This window comes from Rhododendron vialii, chromosome 7a (assembly GCF_030253575.1).
Source record: "Rhododendron vialii isolate Sample 1 chromosome 7a, ASM3025357v1".
NCBI classification, from domain to species: Eukaryota; Viridiplantae; Streptophyta; class Magnoliopsida; order Ericales; family Ericaceae; genus Rhododendron; species Rhododendron vialii.
The window spans coordinates 12,709,310-12,731,429 of NC_080563.1; the positions used below are offsets into that span (position 1 = coordinate 12,709,310).

At 38.9% G+C, this 22,120-nt stretch overlaps 2 protein-coding genes and 1 non-coding gene across 5 annotated transcripts; 1 reads left to right on the plus strand and 2 right to left on the minus strand.

Moving 5' to 3' along the window:
- Positions 1–1,340: 1,340 nt before the first annotated feature.
- On the minus strand, positions 1,341–11,409 carry LOC131333594 (protein transport protein SEC16B homolog). 2 transcript variants are annotated; one of them, XM_058368195.1, is made up of 13 exons: positions 9,038–11,409; positions 8,628–8,942; positions 7,505–7,633; positions 7,303–7,425; positions 7,014–7,184; positions 6,627–6,752; positions 6,381–6,515; positions 4,744–4,871; positions 4,553–4,661; positions 4,158–4,472; positions 3,904–4,041; positions 3,515–3,813; positions 1,341–2,430 (listed from the first exon to the last, which is right to left on the minus strand). In XM_058368195.1, the coding sequence occupies exons 1-13, from the start codon at positions 11,021–11,023 to the stop codon at positions 1,920–1,922; spliced, it is 4,485 nt and encodes a 1,494-aa protein (XP_058224178.1). In that variant the 5' UTR covers positions 11,024–11,409; the 3' UTR covers positions 1,341–1,919. The 2 variants fall into 2 exon arrangements, with proteins under 2 accessions (XP_058224178.1, XP_058224177.1); XM_058368194.1 differs by having other exon boundaries at positions 6,627–6,758.
- On the plus strand, positions 5,491–5,598 carry LOC131335019 (small nucleolar RNA snoR100). The gene has a single exon (XR_009202412.1). It is a non-coding gene; the product is annotated as a small nucleolar RNA snoR100 (small nucleolar RNA).
- Positions 11,410–16,874: 5,465 nt separating the features above from the next.
- Positions 16,875–21,479, minus strand: LOC131333595 (WAT1-related protein At5g47470). Of its 2 annotated transcripts, XM_058368197.1 has the most exons (7): positions 20,966–21,479; positions 20,798–20,863; positions 19,068–19,184; positions 18,012–18,258; positions 17,649–17,810; positions 17,388–17,539; positions 16,875–17,220 (listed from the first exon to the last, which is right to left on the minus strand). In XM_058368197.1, exons 1-7 carry the CDS (start codon positions 21,166–21,168, stop codon positions 17,070–17,072), a joined length of 1,098 nt encoding a protein of 365 aa, XP_058224180.1. In that variant the 5' UTR covers positions 21,169–21,479; the 3' UTR covers positions 16,875–17,069. The 2 variants fall into 2 exon arrangements, with proteins under 2 accessions (XP_058224180.1, XP_058224181.1); XM_058368198.1 differs by lacking the exon at positions 19,068–19,184 and having other exon boundaries at positions 20,966–21,473.
- Between the last annotated feature and the right edge of the window lie 641 nt (positions 21,480–22,120).

Here is a 22,120-nt window from a genome sequence, read left to right on the forward strand (position 1 = left end):
TGAAATTTATTTGTTTTTTCCTTTGTACTTTTAATACTTTCAGCACATTTAGAAAACTACCCCTTATTCGGCAGACCTACTCAACTTCCGTTTCGCTAAAGCAAATAAGTATAAATATACTAATGTATTAGTATGAGAGAATGATTTATCTCGTAAAACGAAAAATAAGTATATAAAAATAAAAACCTTAGCGGTTTCGCTAAAAGAAATAAGTATAAATGTAATGTATTATGAGAGAATGACTTGTCTCGTAAAACGAGAAATAAGTACTTAAAAATAAGAACTTTAGCGGAACGGAATATCTCAATAACTTATCAATTGAAAGATAAAAATATAAAGAAAGATTTAAAAAGCCATTATAAGTATTCAAATACACAGTATACAACAAAACGTAATAATTAGTATTCTACGGTATACAAGAGTTGTTATTTTAATATTATCTTTCTCGCATTTTCAGCGTCAAATAGTTTGATTAAATTCTCATAATTAAGCTTATACACCATTATCACTTTCAATGAATAAACTAAGTAATCTATTAAACTAATTTTTCTGTGAAGGTATAATTAAAAAAAAGCAGAAAAGATTAAAAACCCCCAAAATTAGATAAAAATTGGAGATTCGATGTTGCCGTATCCTCGACGTATGCCTTAAGCCGGCCGTGATTTCTATCCAAGAAGGGTGTGAATTGCAATTAGGTGCTGTTCAAAAAACAAAAGCAAAAAATGCAGTTAGTATAGAAAGTGGGTATACTGGTCGGATGATACGTATGTTCGCGCTGTTTGCAGGAATTGCAGGAATGTCACTCCTAGAGCACAACCGCGTGGTCCTCCTAGCTCAATCATTCGTATGTGGGCGCGTCGTAGTATGTTTACATGACGATGATGATGAATAATTAGAAGATCTTAATGCCTTTCCAAATGATTATCAGTATTGGAAATGATTTTATTAAAGATCAATTATACATGCTAAAGCAGGAGCAGAAGGCAAAAGCATCGGCATAGAATTAGAATGCCTTTGCCCCACAACGCAGAAACAAAAATAGGTGTAGCACTGTATCTAACAGGAAACGAAGAAACCCAGATCAAGAAAAGAAAGGAACATAAGCTTAACAAAAAGTTTAAGCAAACATCCCTTCAGTTTAATCTCATCCAAAATGGTCACCTTTCATTGCCAGCAAAACAACACTTTGGGCCACCAAAATCATGCTGCCGGTGACCACAGTGCCCCAAAATTAGTCAATGAATGTATATGCTGGTCTAAATGCACGGCTATAAGAAAACAATATGCACGGCTAATAGGCTAAAGGTTCATAATATGAAAATAAAAGCTTGCAGGTGTAGTAGAAGGATGAAGCGTCCTAAATAAAGTAACAAGAAGAATTTTATCTCACTGTTTGCATTCACAAAAGCCAAAGAATTGGATTCAACAAAAACTGACTTTAACCTCTTGCCTGCCCTTTCTTAATTTGAACCTCTCCGGGCCTTGGAATGCAACAAAGAGGCAAGGCAATCTTATTTTCCTAGTTAATACACTATATCTTTCTCCTTCCGCGAATTTCGCATCACGTTTCTCCTATCTTCTTCAATGGACATTTTCATTCTGGAATAAATGAAAAAATGAACTGTACATCAGAGCCGTTGCACGCTTCCATCCCTTTATACTAAGAACACCAGCTCCTTAAGCATCACATGGTGTTCGACTCCTGAAGAACAAACAAACCTAACCCTAAAAGTAAATATTTAAGTAGGCTCAACAGTATACCAAAATTAACATACAACTGGGGTGGAAGATAAAGGGGAAAAGAAAATAAATTATCTCGGTCAATCCACCCCGATACTGCGGCTACCAACATTTTGCACTGGGAGACGAAGGGCATGATTAGGATCATTCAAAAACTTGACAATTTACTTGTCCGCGGCTCAAAGTTCTACTTCATGAAGATCATCCCCAAAACTGCCACCATTCCTCGGCAAGTGTGCCAAAGAAGGTTCACTGGGTACATATGACGAGGGTTGCATACCTAATACCTCCCCAAGAGGTTTCACCTCAGTCTTCTGTGGAGGAATGTAACCATTGTTTAACCCTCCGCTCCATGAAGCTGTTCGTCGTGAATGAGATGAAAGAGAGACACTACCGTTTGTAACTGTCCTGTTGTTTAAGATGTTGTCCATGCTTGGAAACCGTTGCATAGTCATCGATGTAGGAGGAGAGTGGAATGAGTTATTTGCAGTGGGTATTGAGGAACTTTCATTAGTTGCTGTGGTTTCTTGCACATTATCTGTAGTATCTAATGTCTGTTCACTTGAGGATACAGGTGACGGAACAAAAAATTTTGGATTGGCGCCACTAGCAGGTCTAACAGATGGAACTGAAGGTGATTGGAACAAATTTGTTGGGTTCCCACCACCTTTGTTGAAGGTGTCAACATACCTGCAAAAATATCACATGCAAAAATGTTTAACTAAATGTGGTTACAGAAAGGAACTGGAAAATAAGTTACCAATACGGAAGGGTCAGCTTGCAGATCCCAAAAGCAATTGGGCGACGGGCGACGGGATATGTTATCCCACAGGGTGAATAATCTTACGGCACAAATGGTGGGGGGATTAGTGATACCACATCTACCTAGGTACTGTATGCCTGATGTTTTGTAGAATTAGTAGCCCAATGGATAGGTGAGTCAGTGACTGTATTAAACATTTAAATGGCAGAAATGACATTCTATGGGAGTTGTAATCCAATCCCATGTCTACTCCAGCCGATCAAATGGAAATGCAGCCAGTTGTGTTATTATGCCTTCTCCCATTTTAAGTAATTCTCTCCTCTCACCCATTAACTTTTTAAGCACGAAAATACCATTTACTTCAGCAACTAAAACTATGTTAATATCCCTAGGTATCAAAGGCGCTGCCCTCATTTCCAATTTAGGTGGCAGACCGTAAGAATACAGCTTGACAAAGATTGTCCAATAATCCATAGGTGCCTACAATGTGGCCACATATCTTATGGTCTGAACATTCAACAGAATGGAACTCGCAGCAGACCAGCGAAAAACGACCACTTTGTTTCTAGGATTCTTAGGGGATAATCACAGGGGTCAACATTGATTTCAATACACCTAGAACCCAGGGGGAAGCACAACCTTAGGAGAGAAAAATTAATTCCTTCTTGTATGAGCTCTATCACCAGTAGCTCCAGCAATCAAGCCAGTGAACATATTAACAAGGTACAATCTCCTGCAGTACATAACCAGATAGCTGGATCTAGATCCATCCACTCTTTTCTAGAGTGGCATGGACCAATGTTTAGAAAACAGGAAACACCAACATTTACGTGCAACAAAACAGGTAGAAAGAGACTTTGTGATTGAGAGTCCCTTTTCAGCCTACCAAATGCAGCACATCTTCCCCAAAAAGAACAATAACACCAACATTTTAATTGCAACAGCATAAGTAGAAAGAGAGTATCATATATTCCGAAGCACCGATAAAAGAGAGAGAATATAATGAGTTACCTCGATCGGACACCCGTTCGTCCACGAGCTGAAAATTGGTTTGAAGCAGATGGAATGGGTGGAATTCCTGAACTATGTTGCAAAGGACTAGTGCTTTTATATTCCAGGTTTCCGTTATTAGAAGGCCCGTCGTCTTTTGAAGCACTTCTAAAGTTGGAATCTGACATTCCATTATGAAATTCTGGAATTGTTGGTGGAGGCGGCAGGGCTGCTTCTTCGGCAGGGGCTTCAGCCCCTTCCTCTACCCATCTCTTGAGCTTTTCATCGTAGTAAAATCTATTCTGTTCGCCCAACTTTGCCTTCACAAGAAACACAAGGAGAAGAAAAAGGTGAATAGGGAAACCAAGAGATAAATTTTTAAATTGAAAGTAATACAAAGAAGAAACTACCTGTCGGTCCTGACGAGGCTTTAAGACTAACCCCACGGTCTTTTGCAAGAGCTGCGCACCAAAACTGAAACGACCAAAGCGGGACGCAGATGCTTTGCCTTGTGCACTGGATGATGACGCTTCCGTTGATGAATGTACCTGATTATACATCAATGTGGGAACACCTCATTTACTTGTTAGTTGTTACCAAGACAACCAGAATGAATACCCATCAATCTATTTTTCAAAGATGATAGAGTCCTAGCATCACAAACCTGTCTAGGGGTTCTACCAAAATCTGGCTCTGAAACACTTCTGTTATGCATTGTCATTCTAGTGCCACCAGCGGTCCATTCACTGATGGGCTCCATTGATTCTGGAGGCATTAGTGATGACATAGCCATGGTTGATTGACTAGTTGATACTCTAGGCCCCATGGTCTGGTAATGTTCATTAGCTTGTGCACCACCCTGTGACATCGATGGTACAGGCGGAGGTAGGCCCCCAACAACACGATGAGCAGTATTATCAAAAAGGTTGAGCAATTTCCCCACTAATTTTGCTGGAGCAGAGTTTGTGGAGTATCCACCCTGCAAGGGAGATGTCCATCTTTAGGAATCAAAAGAGATTCCTCCATTGATACAATACAAGTGAAAGAATAGGAAGGTACCTGTTGGTGAGTCCGTATCCTTTCCTCAAGCGATGAGACGAGTTTTCTCCACATGTCCACTTCGGGCAATCGACCAGTTTTTAGAGATTTCAATACCGCTTGACAGTACCTGCATTAACAAATTCATGGTGCCAAGGGATCAGAAGCTTAATAGAATGAGTTAGTGGACATGAAAGGTTCTGTATACATACTTCAATGACTCCGATACTTTTCCCACTTCAGCCAGCATATGTGCGTATATAAGCTTATACGGTTGAAATGGTAGCAGGACAAACTGAGCATTACCAAGCAGCTTTGAATATTCATATAACTCTGTCCTCTGTCCAAACACCCGGTAATCCAGATTCAGTGAGATGTCCTTCCAATTCACCATGAACTTTGTCTTACACACACACACACACACACACAGAGGGAGGGAGGTGTAAAGAACAAACTAGGACCAGCCTAGATAAGGCTCAAGATCTGAATTTACTCAAGCTGAGCTTGCATTCCCGACAATCTAGTTAAAATGGGCTAGGGAACCAAAAGAATATCCTGAGTTAAGTTCGGCTAAACCCATACTTGAACTTTTCAAGTATAAGCAAAAAGATTCTATTGTTTTCAACTAATGGCATAATAAATAAATAAATAAAACACAAATGCATGGCCTTAATCTTGTAGCACTTGCTTCGTAAGTTGTAACGAGGATTAGTAGAATGCTACTGTATCATTTCTATAAGTCATAGATCTCACAGACAACTTCTCGATCTCCGGAAGTTGCAGCATGGGAATACAGCTTAACTTTGATTTAACATTAAGATATATAATTTCACAACAAGAAAGAAATAGAAACGGGTGGACAAAGCTAAGTAGTACTGCAGAACAAATCAGCCCATTAGCAATGGCGAAAATGCTCTAACTTCAAATTCCAGCTTTGATAGTCCGATGCTCTAGACTATCAATGAAGGAAACATGGTAATGTGCACATAAATTGATTTGGGTCTCTAGGCCTGCCCTCTCTGATGCCATTTGGCTTTGATTTGGGGGCATGGTTTTACAACAAAACGTCCTTGTAGCTCCTCGGTTCTGGGAGGTTTAGGGGGACCACTGTTTTAGTGGTATTCTGAGAGCAACCACTTTGTGCATATATTGCTAAAGGTTAGGTCTGTCTCCAATCATCCCCCGCCCATACCCCCAATGATTGGGGACTGGATGGGTTATGTTATGTTGTTGTTGGTAAAAACATCACATTGATTCCAACAATCACTTAACTACTTCTCTGCACTTGTCTAAGAACCACAAGTTAAACATAGGCAACCAGATTTCAGAAAACACACGCAGATTGTCAATTACAGTATAACTGTAGAATAGGACAATTGATACCAACTTCAACTTGACTCAACACTACCGTGCATACCAACTACCAATTGACTCAACCCCTCATTCCAACTAAATGAATGTCATTTGTTACATGCCATTGCCAGAAGTTGGACATTCTGATTGGACAGAATCTAATTATGTAGAAACAAACCTCAGAAGATAAATAGATAATAGCAGAGAAAGGTATAAGAAGAATCACATAATTAGCCAAACCCACAAGTAGATGATTTTCTAAAATAATACATGCTTCCAGAAGGAGACCATAATAATACCCAGCAAACCCCAAAATTATTTACTCCTATTTCCAAAAATAAGGGGGTGACAAAAAACCAGAAGTTTAAAATACTACAACTAGACGCCAAAATAAAGACTAGATACAGGCATGAAAAGGAGAAAAATGTTATCGACATTTCTCCACCTTCCCAGGAAATATTTAACACCTAAGGGGGCAATGGCAGTTGAACAGCACCTGAATAGCATCTGGACTAGCATATGTTCGAGGGAACTTCAAGTGATCTGCTCCAATAAGACACAATCTTGCACTGTCTGAATATGGCTCAAAAGTCGCTTCAGCAACTAAGTAGCAAATGTGTGCTGCAATAATCTGAAACATAATTTTCATGAAAGAATAAGCCACAATAGCTATCAAAAACCATGTCTAGAGAAGGAATATGAATTTACTTAAATCTTGCAAGAGATGATATGTGGAACATACTTCACTTCTATCTTTCCACAAGCAATCTCCAAGATGAATAAGCACAAGTTCATCATCCTTTGTTCTATTAGCAGTTATTACTGCCAAATTCTCTTCCCAATTGTCTAGCATACCAGTAGTGCCACCCTGAAGCTAACAGGAAAAAGACAGGGAGAAAAAGAAGCTTGAACTACGGAAGCCAAAGATACACCCACATGAAAAAAGGTAAACCAAATCATATAAAAAGGACAAGGACAGAGATGGTTCGAGAAATGCTAGTAATATGATCAGGACAAGATACGTTTCAGAGCTAGCTTCAGATTTCGAGGCTCAGACGGCTGATGTATATATTTGCAGAACTTTCACATTATCCTCTAAACAAAACACAAAATTCCAGATACGTAATACCTGTGAAGGCTGCAGAGACATATTTACAGCACCATAAATGCTGCTATCAGATGTGGTGTCTGCAGAGAACACATCTGCTGGTTGACCAGCAATTAGCAGGCATAAGGTCCGCAAAGGTGAGCCAGACACTAGCTGGCAAACCGCCATTTGCTTCACGGTGTCAACGTAAAACTGCATTGGAAAAGCCCACAAACACACACAAGAAATTGCTTCACATATCAGACAAGATACAACTAATGGACAAGCTAGAGGGAAAGCATGAAAACAGACAAAGAAAACAGTGACAAACCTGGTCACCAAGTTGTGCAGCAAGAACAAGTGCAGGCCCCCATAACTTACCCTCAGTTGCACAATGTAAAGCCTCTTTTTTTCTACCAGAAACCAGAAGAGTTTGGACCTCAGCAGCAGTTGCCTATAATTGCGTGAATTACTATCACTAGAAAGGTATTGCAAAATAAGAGTAAACGCGTACAGAGAGAGTCAGGGAATACCTGCATCTGTCCTTCAGATGGCAATTTCTGCAAGCAGTGGGCAAGAGCACCATAGTCACAGAATTGCTCACCATTCCTCTTGGCGGAAGTAAAAAGTCTAGCAACTGCTGCTTCTGGAACATCACTTTCCTATTAAGAATACCAAAGCCAAAAGAATGCTAAATACATCTTTATTTAAATCCTTAAGCAGTTATTGATGGGTCGATGACCAATGCTAGGGAAAAACAAATATAAATTTCAGTCAATCCATGGATGCTCCTGCAAGCTGCAGTTTCCCAAGTATAGTACGCACCCTGAATCTTTGAAGGTGGACCGAGGCGCGATATGGAGCTTAAGCCCCTTTGGTCCATTAAGATAACACCCAGTCCATCACCAGATCTTCACTGATACTTAACCGATCCAAATTAATGAAATACAAAAAGTAGGAAAAAGATAAAATGAGAAAGACAGAAAAAGAAGAAGAAACACAAAAGAATCAAAATTGACCACCTAAGCCCCTCATCATCACACTCCGTTCCGCTAGGAACACGTTTCAAAGTGGAACTACAACTTTACCCAAGGCAAATTCTCTATGGGTACAGGGACATGGAGTTCATCTTCCATCTATAACCCCTCAGAAAACAACTTCCCCATAAGAACAGAATAGGGGGCTTAGTAAGGATAAAAGAAAAGAGAAGCAGATGCCTTGAATTGGCAAAGCAAAGGAAAACTATGAGGGAAAGAAAGAGGGGTTTGGGAGACAGGGTAAAATACAGAGCATCACAATTCATGATTAAAGAGCCTTTAAGCAGTAGACAAGTCAATATAATATGTTTCAGTACGAAATGTGTTTTAAGCATCAACAGTAGGGAAAGTACTTTTTCCCAACAGCCCATGTATGCTGCCGGAGCTACTCTGCAAAGATAATGAGGATAGGGATGTATTACTACAACAGTATACGATGAGTCAAATATCAGATGCATCCTGCTAGAAATTTGTCTCAGTCAGTTTGTTCTGAACTTGGGCAATATGCAAATCATTTGGGAAAACTTGACATTAAAAACGGATTGTAAGAACCTACTAATTGCAACTAATTCTCATAAGAGAAAGGGAAACCATGTCTAAAACAATGAAGGCAAATTACCTTGGACGTGTCAGAGCCAAACGGAGATCGAAGCTTTCCATAATACTGATAAGATATCTTGAGCAACGACAGAAGCAACTGCAAAATTTCCCCTTTCCTGTAGTCCACCTCAGGAGACTTGCAAACCGCAATCCTCTCATCAATCCACTTGTTCAGCTCTTTACTACCAACATTCCCTCCAACCAAGGGACCAGGGAAGGACTGTCTGCTCAGTATATTGAAATATTCTAGAGCACCTCCTCCACTTGATGAATCAGTTTTCTCTGTGACAACCTCCATCACATTGAGGACAGATATTGAGCCTCCTAGAGGACCCTTCATGTAAAACAAAAACAACATTTTAGTTCTTAACCAAAGAGGTAAATTATGATGTACTTGGTAACTTAAGCTATAAGAGTTCATGAGCTAACCTGGCTCCCATAGGATGAAGCACTGAGAGAACTATCTTTCATCACAATGAGTTTCCCACCAAACCCGAAAGTAACCAATGCATGCGGAGGACGGCCTGCAGATGACCTTCCCCCATTAGGATCGAAAGAAAGTTGATGGCCAGTCTGAAACTGTTGCTGTGAGTCACTAATTATGCTTTGATTGCCACTGTAATCTTTCGACACGTGCATTTGTTCATACTGCTGCATGCTCGGCTGATTAAGCTGCTGGCTGAAGTTCCAACTAGGAACAAAACCATGAGTACTACTCTGAGTTGCTTTATTATCGTAAGATGGGACTGTACCCCTCGATTCATAGGTATTCTGTTGACTGACATGGTTGCTCATTGAGTAATGTGAACTGTGATCATCCTCCCATTGCTGCTTTCCACTAAAATTCACAGGAGCCTCGCTCTTGCCAACATTCGCAGGTTGTTGCCACATATTCAAACCTGGCTGATTGTAATTGCTTGATGAACCAGTCCAGTTGGACTCCTGGCTTTGAGCACCAAACCCTTGAAGCTGATGATTATTCACTTGCCCATAGTCAACATAACTCTTTTGTTCATTTTCATGGGAAAATGTTCCAGATGATGCATTCACTTGCCCGTAGTCAACATAACTCTTTTGGTCATTTTCATGAGAAAATGTTCCAGTTGATGCAAAACCATTTTGATTAGGCAGACCCTGAGCTTGACTTGTTGATTGAACAGATGAGATGTAGGTCTCCAGTGATTGCCACTCCTGGGCAATTGTATCATAATACCAATCAGGGTATTGAGGGTCAAAAACCATATGTGCTGGGTACCCATTATTCCCTTGTGAAACCTGATTCCAACTAGACACACTCTCAGCACCACCAGTCTCTTGTGAAGCCTGATCCCAATAAGTGACACTCTCAGTTGTGACATTCCCGTGAGACAACTGATTCCAGTTAGCTATATTCTCTTTCGCACCACTTTCGGTTACAGTGCCAATTGCAGACTGAGCTGTATGCTGCAAGTAAGAAGCCTGAGAATTTCCGTCAGAAACGGCCCAATTTTCGGAACTCTTGGAGTTGAAGCTCCCTTGTATATTATTCGCAGCATCATAACCATCAATTTGGTACCATTGCCCAGTATTCGGGTCATACTTCCACCCAGGATAAAGATCCTCCAAAGATTGACTACTATTTAGATCCTGCCCATCTGCAGCTTGTCCAATACCTGCCCCGTAACTTTGATTCTCCAAATATTGACTCCCATTTATACCCAGCTCATCTCCACTTTGTCCGATTCCTGCCTCATAAGCTTTTACATTCTCTTGATATTGAGCATCACCGTATTCGTCGTCACCGTGCATAGTTTTAACTTCTTCATTGCTAGATACGATCTTTGATTGAGTACCAAAATTATCCTCTACCTTCCCAAGAGGATCAACTGCACCATCTCCCAATTCACTGAAAAAATCTGAACACGATCCAAACCCATTACTAGCATGCTCTCCAGAATCTGCATTAAACGCAGCCCATTGCACCTCCTTAACACCCGAACCAGCAGATTCATTACTCTTTCTAATCGCCGAATCTGAAATCACCTCCTCTGTCCCTATATCCATGTCATTGGATTCAATCACACTATCAAACACAAACGAATCGGACGAAGCAAGAGAACCCACTGTATTCGTTCCCAAAACCACACCATCAGGTTCAACCCCACTATCGAAAACAAACGAATCGGACAGAGGCAGCGACCTCCTACTCTCCTCAACATTCCCATCCGACGACGCGCCGTTAAGATCTCCGCGGACCGCTTCCCCCTTTTCTTCACCAATACTTAAATTCGCAAATGTTTTCGCCTCATCGGAATCACTCCCGTTTTCGGCCGGTGCAGCAGGCTTAAACTCGCCATCGTCATCGTCATCAACTAATTTGTCAAAGAAATCCTCATCCGTCTGATCCTCCACTTGAAATGGAGGAGCCGTAGCCATCGACCTAAACTCCTAACCCTTACCCTATCGATCCTAACTAATTCGCCACGAAACCTAAAATTACGAGCTCGTAACGTTTAAAAACCCTAGATCCAAAACAGAAACGAGCGAGATCTAGGGTTTCACCGATTCTCCAAAAGCGTAAATTACACAAACGAAAGCTAAAATCTGCCAATTTAGGCTTCAAAACGACGCCAGCGCGATAAATTCATTAATCATGCATACAACCAAAAAAAAACAGAGAAACTCACCCGATCGAAGCAGCAATTTACGAATCGAATCGAGGAGAGAGAAGAAAATTTCGCACCAGAGAGAGAAACAGGAGAGAGAGAGAGAGAGAGAGGAGGAGGTGTCAACTCTGAACAACCCCCCGCCTAGTGGTTTTTATTTTTGTTGCTATTTACTACGTTTTTTCGGTTTTGTTTTTTCGTTCTGATTTTACGGCTTTGTGTTGTGCACTCTTTTTACGGCTTTTGGTAATAAATGTTTTTTGCATTTTTTAATTTTTCGTCAATTTTTTAAGATTATTGTTACATCATAATGAGATGAATTTAAAAATAAAAAATTACAATTGAAATCTAATTTTTTTTGAATAAAAACGAAAAATTTGACTTATTTTTATTTTTATTCAAAAAATTTAGGTTCCAATCATAATTTTTTATTTTCTAAATTTCTCTCGTCATAAATAAGTAATAATCCACAAAAAGCTGACGAAAAAATAACAAATGCAACAAACTAATAAAGACAAAAAAAAAAAAAGTCATTTGGCTTATTAGGCCGAACAACCCTAAAGTTTTTGTTAATACGATTTTGAGAAGAGTACAACAAGACTAGTCCCGGGGATGCTGTCAAACACCCGCTGTCAAGTGGGGTGTCATGCGGCATCTGGTCGTTCATCTCGAAACAATGACTTAGATTAAATTTTAGCGCATATAAATTTGAATCTTCCATTGTTTGGTCAACATCTAAGCCTTCAATTTCCAAGATAAATGACCGAATCGACTGCTCGGCACTAGGGGTGTACAAAAAATCCGTGGCCTGACGGACCCAACCCGAAGGGTTTCGGGCGGGGCTGAACATGTGGTTTGATAGAGTACGGGTCCATTTTTTGAAAAAAAATCAGTTTTCGGTTCAGGACTTGGGGTGCTGTTTTTCTTACCCGACTTGACCCGACCAAAAGACGACAAATTCATATAGATTACTTCGGTTTTGGTCGGACCCGACCCGACCAAAAAAATCGGGCACGGAGACGGTTATTCCCACTCGTTGGGGGCAAAAAAAAAAATTCGATACCCCACCAGTCGGGTTCGGGACTGACCCAACCCGTGCACACCCCTACTCGACACTGCTGTCAAGCACCTCCGCGTGGCATCGTCTCCCAATCCCCCACCCCAAAATAATCTTACCCTATTAAATTAAATTAAGGGGTTATGGGGTAGATCTATTATTGTGATGTGCGGGCTTTTGAATATAACTGTTCCGAGTAATTATTCGGTATTAATGGGGTCAGATCTATTCCGGTGATATGTGGACCTTTTTTTTTTTTTTTTGGTACTGTAGGGGTTCCGAATCAGCTTACTCGCATTTCGGACTCGCATTTCGGATTAATTTTTATAACCCCTCTCATAACCGTTTCACACGCTTGCGCATGGGGTAAGGTAATCTCAAGGGTTGTTGACTAGAAGAATCAAACCCGAGATCTTATGATAGAACAAACACCTAAATTTTAAGCCAAAATCACTTGAAAGTTTTAGGCCAAGATCACTTGCCCGGGGTTACGTGGACTTTTGAATACTATTAGCTATTTTGAGTAATTGTTGAGGAATTCTAGACACCGCTAGTGATGCTGAACAGAAGTACCCATTAATTTTAATAATTCTTTTTTCCGACGTCCAACGTGAAGACTGCATGTTTATTTATTCGTTCATCTATTTATATTTACAAAGGATTTTAATATTCGTGCTTCACTTTTTACTGAAGGCACTTTGTTCATGAAATTACTAATAACGTCACGTTAAAAGTGGAGCGCCATCAGTAAAAAGTGGAGCGCGAAAATCAGTTTCCTTTATAAAACATGAACGGTGCTACTAGTACAGATATAAAATCTGTACCAGTACCAGTGTGTACAAATCCTTTTTTTTTCCTGTTTTAAGTATAAAAAAAATGATCGGAACCGTTCATTTTGTTTATAATACTTTGCTTACGGCTTCTACAAAAAATAAGCTCAATCCGATATCAATTTAGGCAACTACAAAACATCCAATTTTGTCCCAGAATTCAAGTTTAAATTCTAGAGCAAAGTTTGGATGTTTCGTAAATGCTCTTACTAATACCAAATTGTGCTTATTTTTTGCAATGACCAAAAGCAAAGTATTTTAATTAAAATGAACGGCTCAAATCATTTTTTTTAGACCCAAAATGAGCCCAAAAAAGATTTTGTACCCACTGATATAGATTTAAAATCTATACCATTAGACTTTCTGATAAAACATCTAGGCATATAAATCTAGCATCTTCTGCAATCATCCGATCAGATTTTCAATAGGTTATAGTTGTCCGATCATTTCTGTAATGACCCGGATCCTCAAGCACCACGATATAAAAAAAAACCACAAACTGCCTTTTATTCCAAAAAAAAATTTTTTTTTACAATTTGTAACTATTTCTAAAATAAATAAACAACACTCACTCTCGCAGCAACTCGGACGAGCCCGCTAACCAACCTGCAAGCTGGAGTCCAAAGGACCCCAGGAGTGTGTGAGACATAATAACGTGTACAATTTCAATATCAAATAAACTGCACAACGTCAATCACCACGTATAACACCAACCACGAATATAACACGTTCCACATAAAAATGAACCACATATCCGGTCCTCCTCGGTATATGACGGGTGACGTACCACCTCACTAGCCTCACCACAGTCCATTGGCCAACATGTCTTTTGACATAGCTTATTAGCCTAGTCACCCCGCCACATACTAAACAGTTCCACGACATACAGTCACCGTACATAACACAACCAACAAAAACCCAACATTAATATTGTACAAAAAATATGTATCTCATACTCACCCTTAACCACATACTTAAATCTCGCCTCAATCGGATATCATTTCATCTTAGGATTTTCAACAAAGGCCACAGCCTTGAACTTGCTCTCTAAACCAACGTACTGCCTCCCTTATGTTTCCTTTCTCTAAAGCTTTCTGCAGAATAGAAGTCTTGCTTATCTATTTAAACCAAATCCAAGTGTACAATACAAATCATAACCTATTAAGACCACGTGTACAAGCCATGAAATGGACAGATTTTAAACCTCTTTATTAGCTCCATGCCCAGCCTACACGTTGCTTCACACATGCACATATACTACTAGTTTTGGAATTTATCTTTATCTCAATAAAAGAATTCCAGTTCAAATAATTTGATTCTTCTAATATATAGAATATATTTTAAGGGTGTTACAATTTCTTCCTTAACAAACTACTACTATTTCCTTACATATAAAAGTAGAGTGCAGTTGGTGTATCTCTTATACTCTTATGCATATGGACAATGTTAGATTCTCGTAAGCACCCATCCCCCTTCCGAAGTATCCTAGGAATATTCCGCAGTTGTTTGTGAGCCATCAGTTCGGCCTTCCCTCCATCTAGTTCTTTGCCGTTCTTGGGGAAGCTCATAACGGTTATAAAAAAATGAGAACTCCTCCTATTGGACATCCATACACGATTGCAGCGGCTAGCCAGTCGAAGATGTCATATAACTGTCTAAGTTCTCCTATAGAATAGATTAGGATTAACGAATGACAAAAAAATAAAAACATATAAACCTACATTAATGCATACGCCTACTACTAGGATAAGTAATACAATTTCCATTTTAGTTGATTACCTTTTACAGTAATATTTTCCCCTTTTAAGTTGATTCCATTTAAAGTGGGTTGATTACTTTTAAATCCTTGCCCTTTTTTATTTTCAACACCTCTACTTTTTTATTATTTGTGTTTGGAAAATTTCAGCCTTTTGTAACTGTTTTTTTTTTTCCCACAATGTTAATCCTTGTTGCGAGTAGTACTTTAACATGGACTAGCAACAAGAAGTCATACTTAAATTATTGCCTACCAAAAACATCCCCTTAACGGTCTCTTTGGATTGAGTGATTTCAAGAGAAAATAAAAGAAATAGTTTTAGTTTCTAGCCAAATCACTCATTTGGATTGACTATTTTGGTGAGAATGGAGAGAAAAGTATATAGAAATAAAATATTTTGATTGGCTTCTCTCCTTTCTCATCCAATCTCACCAAAAATGGTGAGATTTTATGGAAAGAGCTCCCCTTTCTTATCTCACCATTTCTCACCATCTAAAGAGGCTGTAAAGAAATCATCGCTCCGTCTCAATTGTAAGAGATGCATTGGGAAAAAAATTTGGACTCTTAATGTGTAATGAGTCAGACATTATACCCATCAAAAATGCTCATTGGATTCTTGCAATCTTGACCAGCATCTCTACTTTAATTGATTGAGTTGTTATTGATTGAGATTTTAGCAATCTAAAGTACCATTCAACTATAGAAGTCGAATAAAGGAAATCTCCTAAATTTTGATTTAAGGAATCTCTTACCATTATTATGTGGGCTTATTTATCTCTCCTCTACGAAGTCTTGGTTCAGCAATGTGGGTTGTCTAAGGCCATGTTCTGCTAAGAAAAATAAGTACTTATCTTTTCTTTTAAATTAAAAGTGATATATTGTGAGAGAATGATCTATCCCGTAAAACGTAAAATAAATACTTAAAAAATAAAAATCTTAGTAGAACGGGACCTAAGCCTGCAGGAACCAAGACTATTAACTTGAGCCCTCATAATCACAAGTCTACCTCAATGGGTGGCAACTTTTGTGTGACCTGCAATCAATTTAGGTACTACTTAAAAAATAAAAATCTTAGCAGAACGGGGTCTAAGCTTGCTAGAATCGAGACTATTAACTTGAGCCCCTATAATCAAAAGTCCAGCTCAATGGGCGCCAACTTGTGTGTGTGGCCTGCAATCAATAAGATTAGACCTAAATCTACAAATAAGGCCCAAAAGCCTTTCAATGAGTGTACTTGCTTGTACAGTTTATATACCATGAATTTCTTGGTAGTTGTATGCTCCAATCATAGCTTGTCCAAAAATTTGTCTAGAGGAGGGACTCTTTCGTTAAATATTTCTTCAATAATTTGAGAGAATCAAAGAATGCCTGAATCATCTTAGCATTTGTGAAACTCGAGTAACATTTAAATTTTTCTTTATGTTTGATTCAATTTTGTTTTGGCATTGTCCAGCTGTGTGTAAACCATTGACTAACAATTCGATTACTAGTTCGTGAGTTCTAGAATAAGCCCACAACACCGATCAATGAGTGTTGAAGACGTCATCGCTACTTATTCTGTACCCTCTTAAGTCGGACAGTCATGACTAGCAGTAGTGAGATACCCTGATAATCGAATACTGATTCACCAGCCGATTCAAATACTCTAGGGAGAAGCGCTTCATTGGATGATGCACACCTACCCAGTGCTACAATGCATGGTAAACAAACTATTCTGAGAAAAATTCGTGAGATTTTATTGACAATTTGTCTAATTTGGTGATTTTTGGCTATAAAACTGATCTAAACTGCTAAACCTCCTCATTTTTCTTCCTTTCCGTATAAACTCTGTACATCATTGAAACTCAACCAGGTATCCAAAGCCATAACTCAATAAATTGCTCCACATGAAGAGTACCATCACATTACTGCAAAAACAGTTGGCATTAGAGGTTATTTTTACAACTAATTAAGCATGTTACGATACTATAAACACGGATTTACAGTGTTTAATGCCTCTGTTCGAATTTATACCATTGAGAAATCAATTTGATATAACAAATGAACAGTATGAACTACTGTTGTTACTACCATTTGAAAGTTCAACCGCACCTATTTGGCCTTTAGTAGGCATGAATTTGGCGATGAAACATGTATTTACCAAGCTTACTAATCAAATTAATTCCAAGAAAAATTAGGACAAGAGATGCTTTTCCATGTCGCACTCACTTTCCGAGCCATCCCCATCTTTATCTCCATCTCTGACTCTGACGGTGAAATCTTCTTTCCGCTTAGCCCAGAGAAAGAAGTAGAGGCCGGTGAACATGAGGACCATACCGAAAACACTGCATTGAGGGAGCAAGTCATAAGAATTTAAAAAAAAAATTACATGTCAACCTATTGTCAAGTTGCAACGTGCAAAAACGTAGCCGAAGTTACAAATTCACGATCCAAACACAACTTATTTAGTACCGATCGATCGGCATCTAAAGTGAAAATTCAGCACTCCTACCTTCCAAGAGTGATGTACTCTCCTGTGGTGAGGAAAGATAGGATGACAGAGACGACAGTTGCAACAGGACTAAACATAGCCACAAGCACAGGTCCTCTCTTTTTCATTGCCCATCCATTGAAGCTAAAACACCCCCCACTAACTATTCCTCCCTGTGCATACAAAAACCAGAAAAACAAATGACTATTGAGCAAAACAAGGTCTTACAACTCCATCAGATCGAATCACATTAGTGGAAGAGGGAGAAAAAAGACGTGTTACCAATAGCGAAAAGCCAATGATGTCTCGAACACTGACTATCGGCCATCCAATATCGAAATGGTGGTCTTGAATCAACTCTACCATCGAAGTTATTACCACTCCTATTAGTGATGTTATAGCACACAAGGAAATTGGCGCCGGAAAATCACTTAAAGTTACAGCCTGTAAAATTCCACAATTAGTATCGTGCAAAGGAATAAAGATACTCCGTACAACAAAGAGAATAGGTAAGAAAAAATTGGAAAGATTCAATGGACCGGAGAAGATCCAATTCTAAATGGAAATTTAGGGGCAAAATCGATAATCGAGAAGCGCAGGGGCGCTATTACTAGTGTAATTTCTTGAACTTTTAAGTTTATATACCTGTAAGACTATGTTGCTTGATAAAGCTAAGACCGCAGCCATGAGATACAAGCAACCAATGATCTTCTGTATGTTGAACAAGTTACCAGTCTCGGGCAGAGACAGTTGTAATTGGCTATCTTCGGCCGTCGGGTCGTCGTGCATGGTGCTCTGCATGATGCTCATGGTAACAGCTCCAGTGACACACATCAATGTCCCTACAATCTTAACTCGGCTGTACATGCAACTCAGTTTCACTTTCTCTAACCTGCATCAAAATGCCACAATCACATCACTTTGACGAAGAATTTACGTATACACACCTCTCAAACACACCACACCTAATAGCGTGAGTTCCATAACACCTATATAATACCGATCCAAATTGTTCATTTTGTATGAAAAAATCAGGTTGATCAGCCATTAGTAGCAATCTAAAAATTCCACATTAGTCTTGAATCAAATGAACTGATCTATAAAATTCTCAACCTTTCGTTTATTGCCTTTAGTAGCAATCTAAAAATTCCACATTAGTCTTGAATCAAATGAACTGATCTATACAATTCTCAACCTTTCGTTTATTGAATTGAATCAAATACTTATTGATATCTGATCAATCTAAGTTTTTGCATGAATGATTTAGCGTTGAGAGCTATAAAATGAGTAGCTTAGATTGTGAAAATACGTTTATGAGCCCCACACTATTGGGTGGTGTGTTCGAATTGGTGTGTAATTGCGTGCTTTCAATTAGATGAAAGATGTTGGGTGGAAATTAGAGAAAAATAATAGCATTTTCCTTATGTATGAGAGACACCTTTTATTTTAATGCATTTCCCAACCTAGTATTTTATAGTGAAGTTAATTATCTTTCTCTATATGCATTTATTTCACTTTTACTGCATTTTTGTGCCTTTCTATTTTTTCTCGGCGAAAGTCAGCATTGTTTGTACTAAATGAGGTTTGAACCACTGTCAAAGGCGTGGGAGTACATGGAGAAAACCCCTTGACTGCCACTCTATTTGCACTGCATTTTTGTGTTGAAAGCCAAAGGGAGTGGAAAGAGAAACTGCTACGTACCTAAAAACTGCGGCGATGACAAAGATGAGTCCCGGAGCAAGATTTGGCATAGCAGTGGCCATGGCTGGTGAGGTTAGCTTAATCCCCTTCAAATACAAAGATTGGAATAGTGTCACTCTGAAAAACAAACACCAATTGTAGCCTCAGTGTTTTTTTACCGCATTGATTTACCAGTAATTGAAAGAAATGTAAACTTTGAATCTAGATGTACTAACAACCATTAATGAAGTCGACAAATTGATGTGCTTTTTCTTTTATACAGAAAATGGGAGTGCATGTATGGTACCCCGTCACCTCCGTTAAGGAATACTATTGCATAGTCACTCTACACCATTATCTTTAGAGGACCACGCCGCACCTACGACTGAAGCTTAGGTCCCACCACGTGTAGGTAATATTAGAGAGTACGTTTACGCTAAGCCCTAATAAGGGGCTTTGGGGACTTGAACCTGGGTGCTATCGGATAAAATCTAGATTTTAACCTCCACCTCATGGGTACAGTTTAATTGAGTAATTTCACTAGAGAAAATCTTTTTAACGGCGGAGCCATAAATAGTTGTTTACGGAGCCAATTGCGATCGTCCAAAATCCAAAAGTGTTTTGGACAGTCTGGATGTTAATGAAACTATTCCTCGAAAAAGTCTAACTTTTCTCCGGAAAAATTTCATTTAAATCCATACCGTCCAAAACCGAAACGGACGGCCGAAATAGCACGTAGCCATGAATAACTTCTCGACGGTGGATAAGTTTTTCTCATTTCACTACTGTTATCAATACTGTAAAAGTACGTGACATTGACAAAAACGTGTTTGGTGGGAATGCATGTGATTCGACTTTGGTGTGGCGTGGGCCAATAACTCCAAACAAAAGACAATTCAACACTGGAGTCGTTTAGTTACTCAAGATATTCAGATCATCAATTTGCGCACATCCGATTAAAATTAGAGCAAAATTCTGCGTCAAATTAACCTCGTCCACGTGGATAGTGCCTAAAAATTTTCAAACGCAAAAATTCTTCATGGAGGAAGAAAACTTCTAAGTCACAAGTATTGACCGAGCGACAACCTCGGGTGTCCAGATTGAAGTTTTGGAGACACATCGATGAGCACGTGCAGCTCACGTTAGGCGGGTTTCTGAACCAACATTTCAATCACGTTCGAGAAAGTAGTTGGCTAAAAACTTGGCTCTCAACTCATTTTTGCTCTCCTCTTTTTTTTTTTTTGGGATGGGTATCCCGACCAGCTTGAGCGCACTTCGGACTAATTCCTACGGCCCCTTCCACGGCCATTTCACATGCTTACGCCTACATATATAGGAATAAGGTGGCCAGTGGGTAAGAATCGGACCATACAATCTTATTTTATGATTATTAAGGTAGTTCGAAGTGCATTTCAGACCATACAATTTTATTTTCTTAACTTGTTTTTTTTTTTCCCGTTATTTAAAATCAGAAAAGGCAAAGAACAGGTTAATTATCACAAATACCTGGAAAAAAAAAAAAAAAAAAAAAGCTCAACTGACCAATTATAAGAAACACCCATATAAATCTCAATTAATTAACAACTTTTTCATTAGGACTATATATCGTCAATGTTTTCTGGCGTTTGCACGAATTTGCGAATGTTGATGGGTCTAAAGAACAAGAATATTAGTTTTCCCCAATCTCTTTTCCAAGTGCGAATGCAAATTGAAATCTGGAAATGAAATGAACCAAATTAACTTTTGCTTACCCTCCAATAGCAATTAAAACCAGCTGAACCAACAATTTGAGACTCAATTTCTTCGGCCATTTACTCCTGCAACGTTACAAACAAATACTACCATCATCCCCCATAGATCCCAAGAAATTGAGAGAGAGAGAGAGAGAGAGAGAGAGAGAGAGAGAGAGAGAGAGATACCTTTCAAAACAGAAGGAGAGAGGAGAGAGAACAAGGAAGGTGGAAAGGGCAGTGAAGATGACGATAGTGAGAGGATTAAGGCGCAAAGACATGAGATAGCTCAGCAAAACTGAGTTCCCTGCATACACAAATTGCACCAATATCAATCCTCCTATTATTGCTATATCTTCAAGAACCACCCTCTTCTGAATTTCCCCTACCATTTCTCCTCCTTACTATTTCTCTCCCTTTTAATTTATTCCTCTCTCTCACGTATATATATGCTATGCTATTGCTCTTAACCTTTCCTTTTTTGTTATGATCAAAAAAAAAAAAAAACCTTTCCTTTTTTGTTGGGTTTCTATCTTGTTCTACGTCTCTCTCTCTCTCTCTCTCTCTCTCTCTCTCTCTCTCTCTCTCTCTAGGTTGGTTGGTTGGTTGGTTGGTTGTCTCTCCCTCCCTGGCTCAGCTAACGTTCAAATGCAGCAATTCCTCTCTCTCTCTCTCTCTCTCTCTCTCTCTCTCTCTGTCTCTCTCGTTTCTACCAGTCTTCGTTATTTTTTTCCCCTTTTACACAAGAAAATTCCTTTGTCTATCCCCTTGTCAGTTTTCACCGTGTTCAGAAAAAAAGGAGAAATTAATTTTGCCAACACCCCTGAGGTTTTTTCTATTGACGGGCAGTACACCCTTTACATATTAAAAATTGCAATGAATCTTGTGTGATTTCCATGTGCTGATGTGCGCTTCACCGGTACTAAATCGATAATTATGTATTCAAAGATGTAATGAAATGAGCCAAAATTGAGTTATATCTAAAGATACACTTTTTTTTATAATAAAACGTACAGTAATAAAAATTATAAACTTTTACTTACTTCAAGTAAATAATGACTTTAATCACTAATCGAAAGCATTGTTTTGGTCAAGAAAGAAAAAATTTATTATTTTGTGTCAAAAAATAGAGAACTGATAGCTTTAATTATTTAAAATTATTATGAAAGGGTGAATTTGTAAATATAACTATCTTGTGGCTAATTTTATCACGTGTTTGATCAAAGAGTTATGGTTGAGTGTTGTTGAAATGATCATTGAATTCACATGAGGTTTATTGTCATTTTCTCATATGTGAATGGGGTATCTGTCATTAAGTAAAACCTCAAGGGACATCTGTGAAAT

Bases quoted from the DNA above. Each gene is read 5' to 3' on its own strand.
- LOC131333594 (XM_058368194.1), bottom strand. From the start codon at position 11,023: ATGGCTACGGCTCCTCCATTTCAAGTGGAGGATCAGACGGATGAGGAT. The intron at 7,426-7,504 runs GTATTCCCTGAC...ACGCAATTATAG, and splicing joins CATCTGAAGGACAGATGCAG to GCAACTGCTGCTGAGGTCCA. The intron at 4,662-4,743 runs GTATGTATACAG...TTGTTAATGCAG, and splicing joins AAAGTATCGGAGTCATTGAA to GTACTGTCAAGCGGTATTGA.
- LOC131333595 (XM_058368197.1), bottom strand. From the start codon at position 21,168: ATGGTAGGGGAAATTCAGAAGAGGGTGGTTCTTGAAGATATAGCAATA. The intron at 20,864-20,965 runs GTATCTCTCTCT...GTAACGTTGCAG, and splicing joins CTCTCCTTCTGTTTTGAAAG to GAGTAAATGGCCGAAGAAAT. The intron at 19,185-20,797 runs GTAAGCAAAAGT...TTTGTTTTTCAG, and splicing joins GTTTTAATTGCTATTGGAGG to AGTGACACTATTCCAATCTT.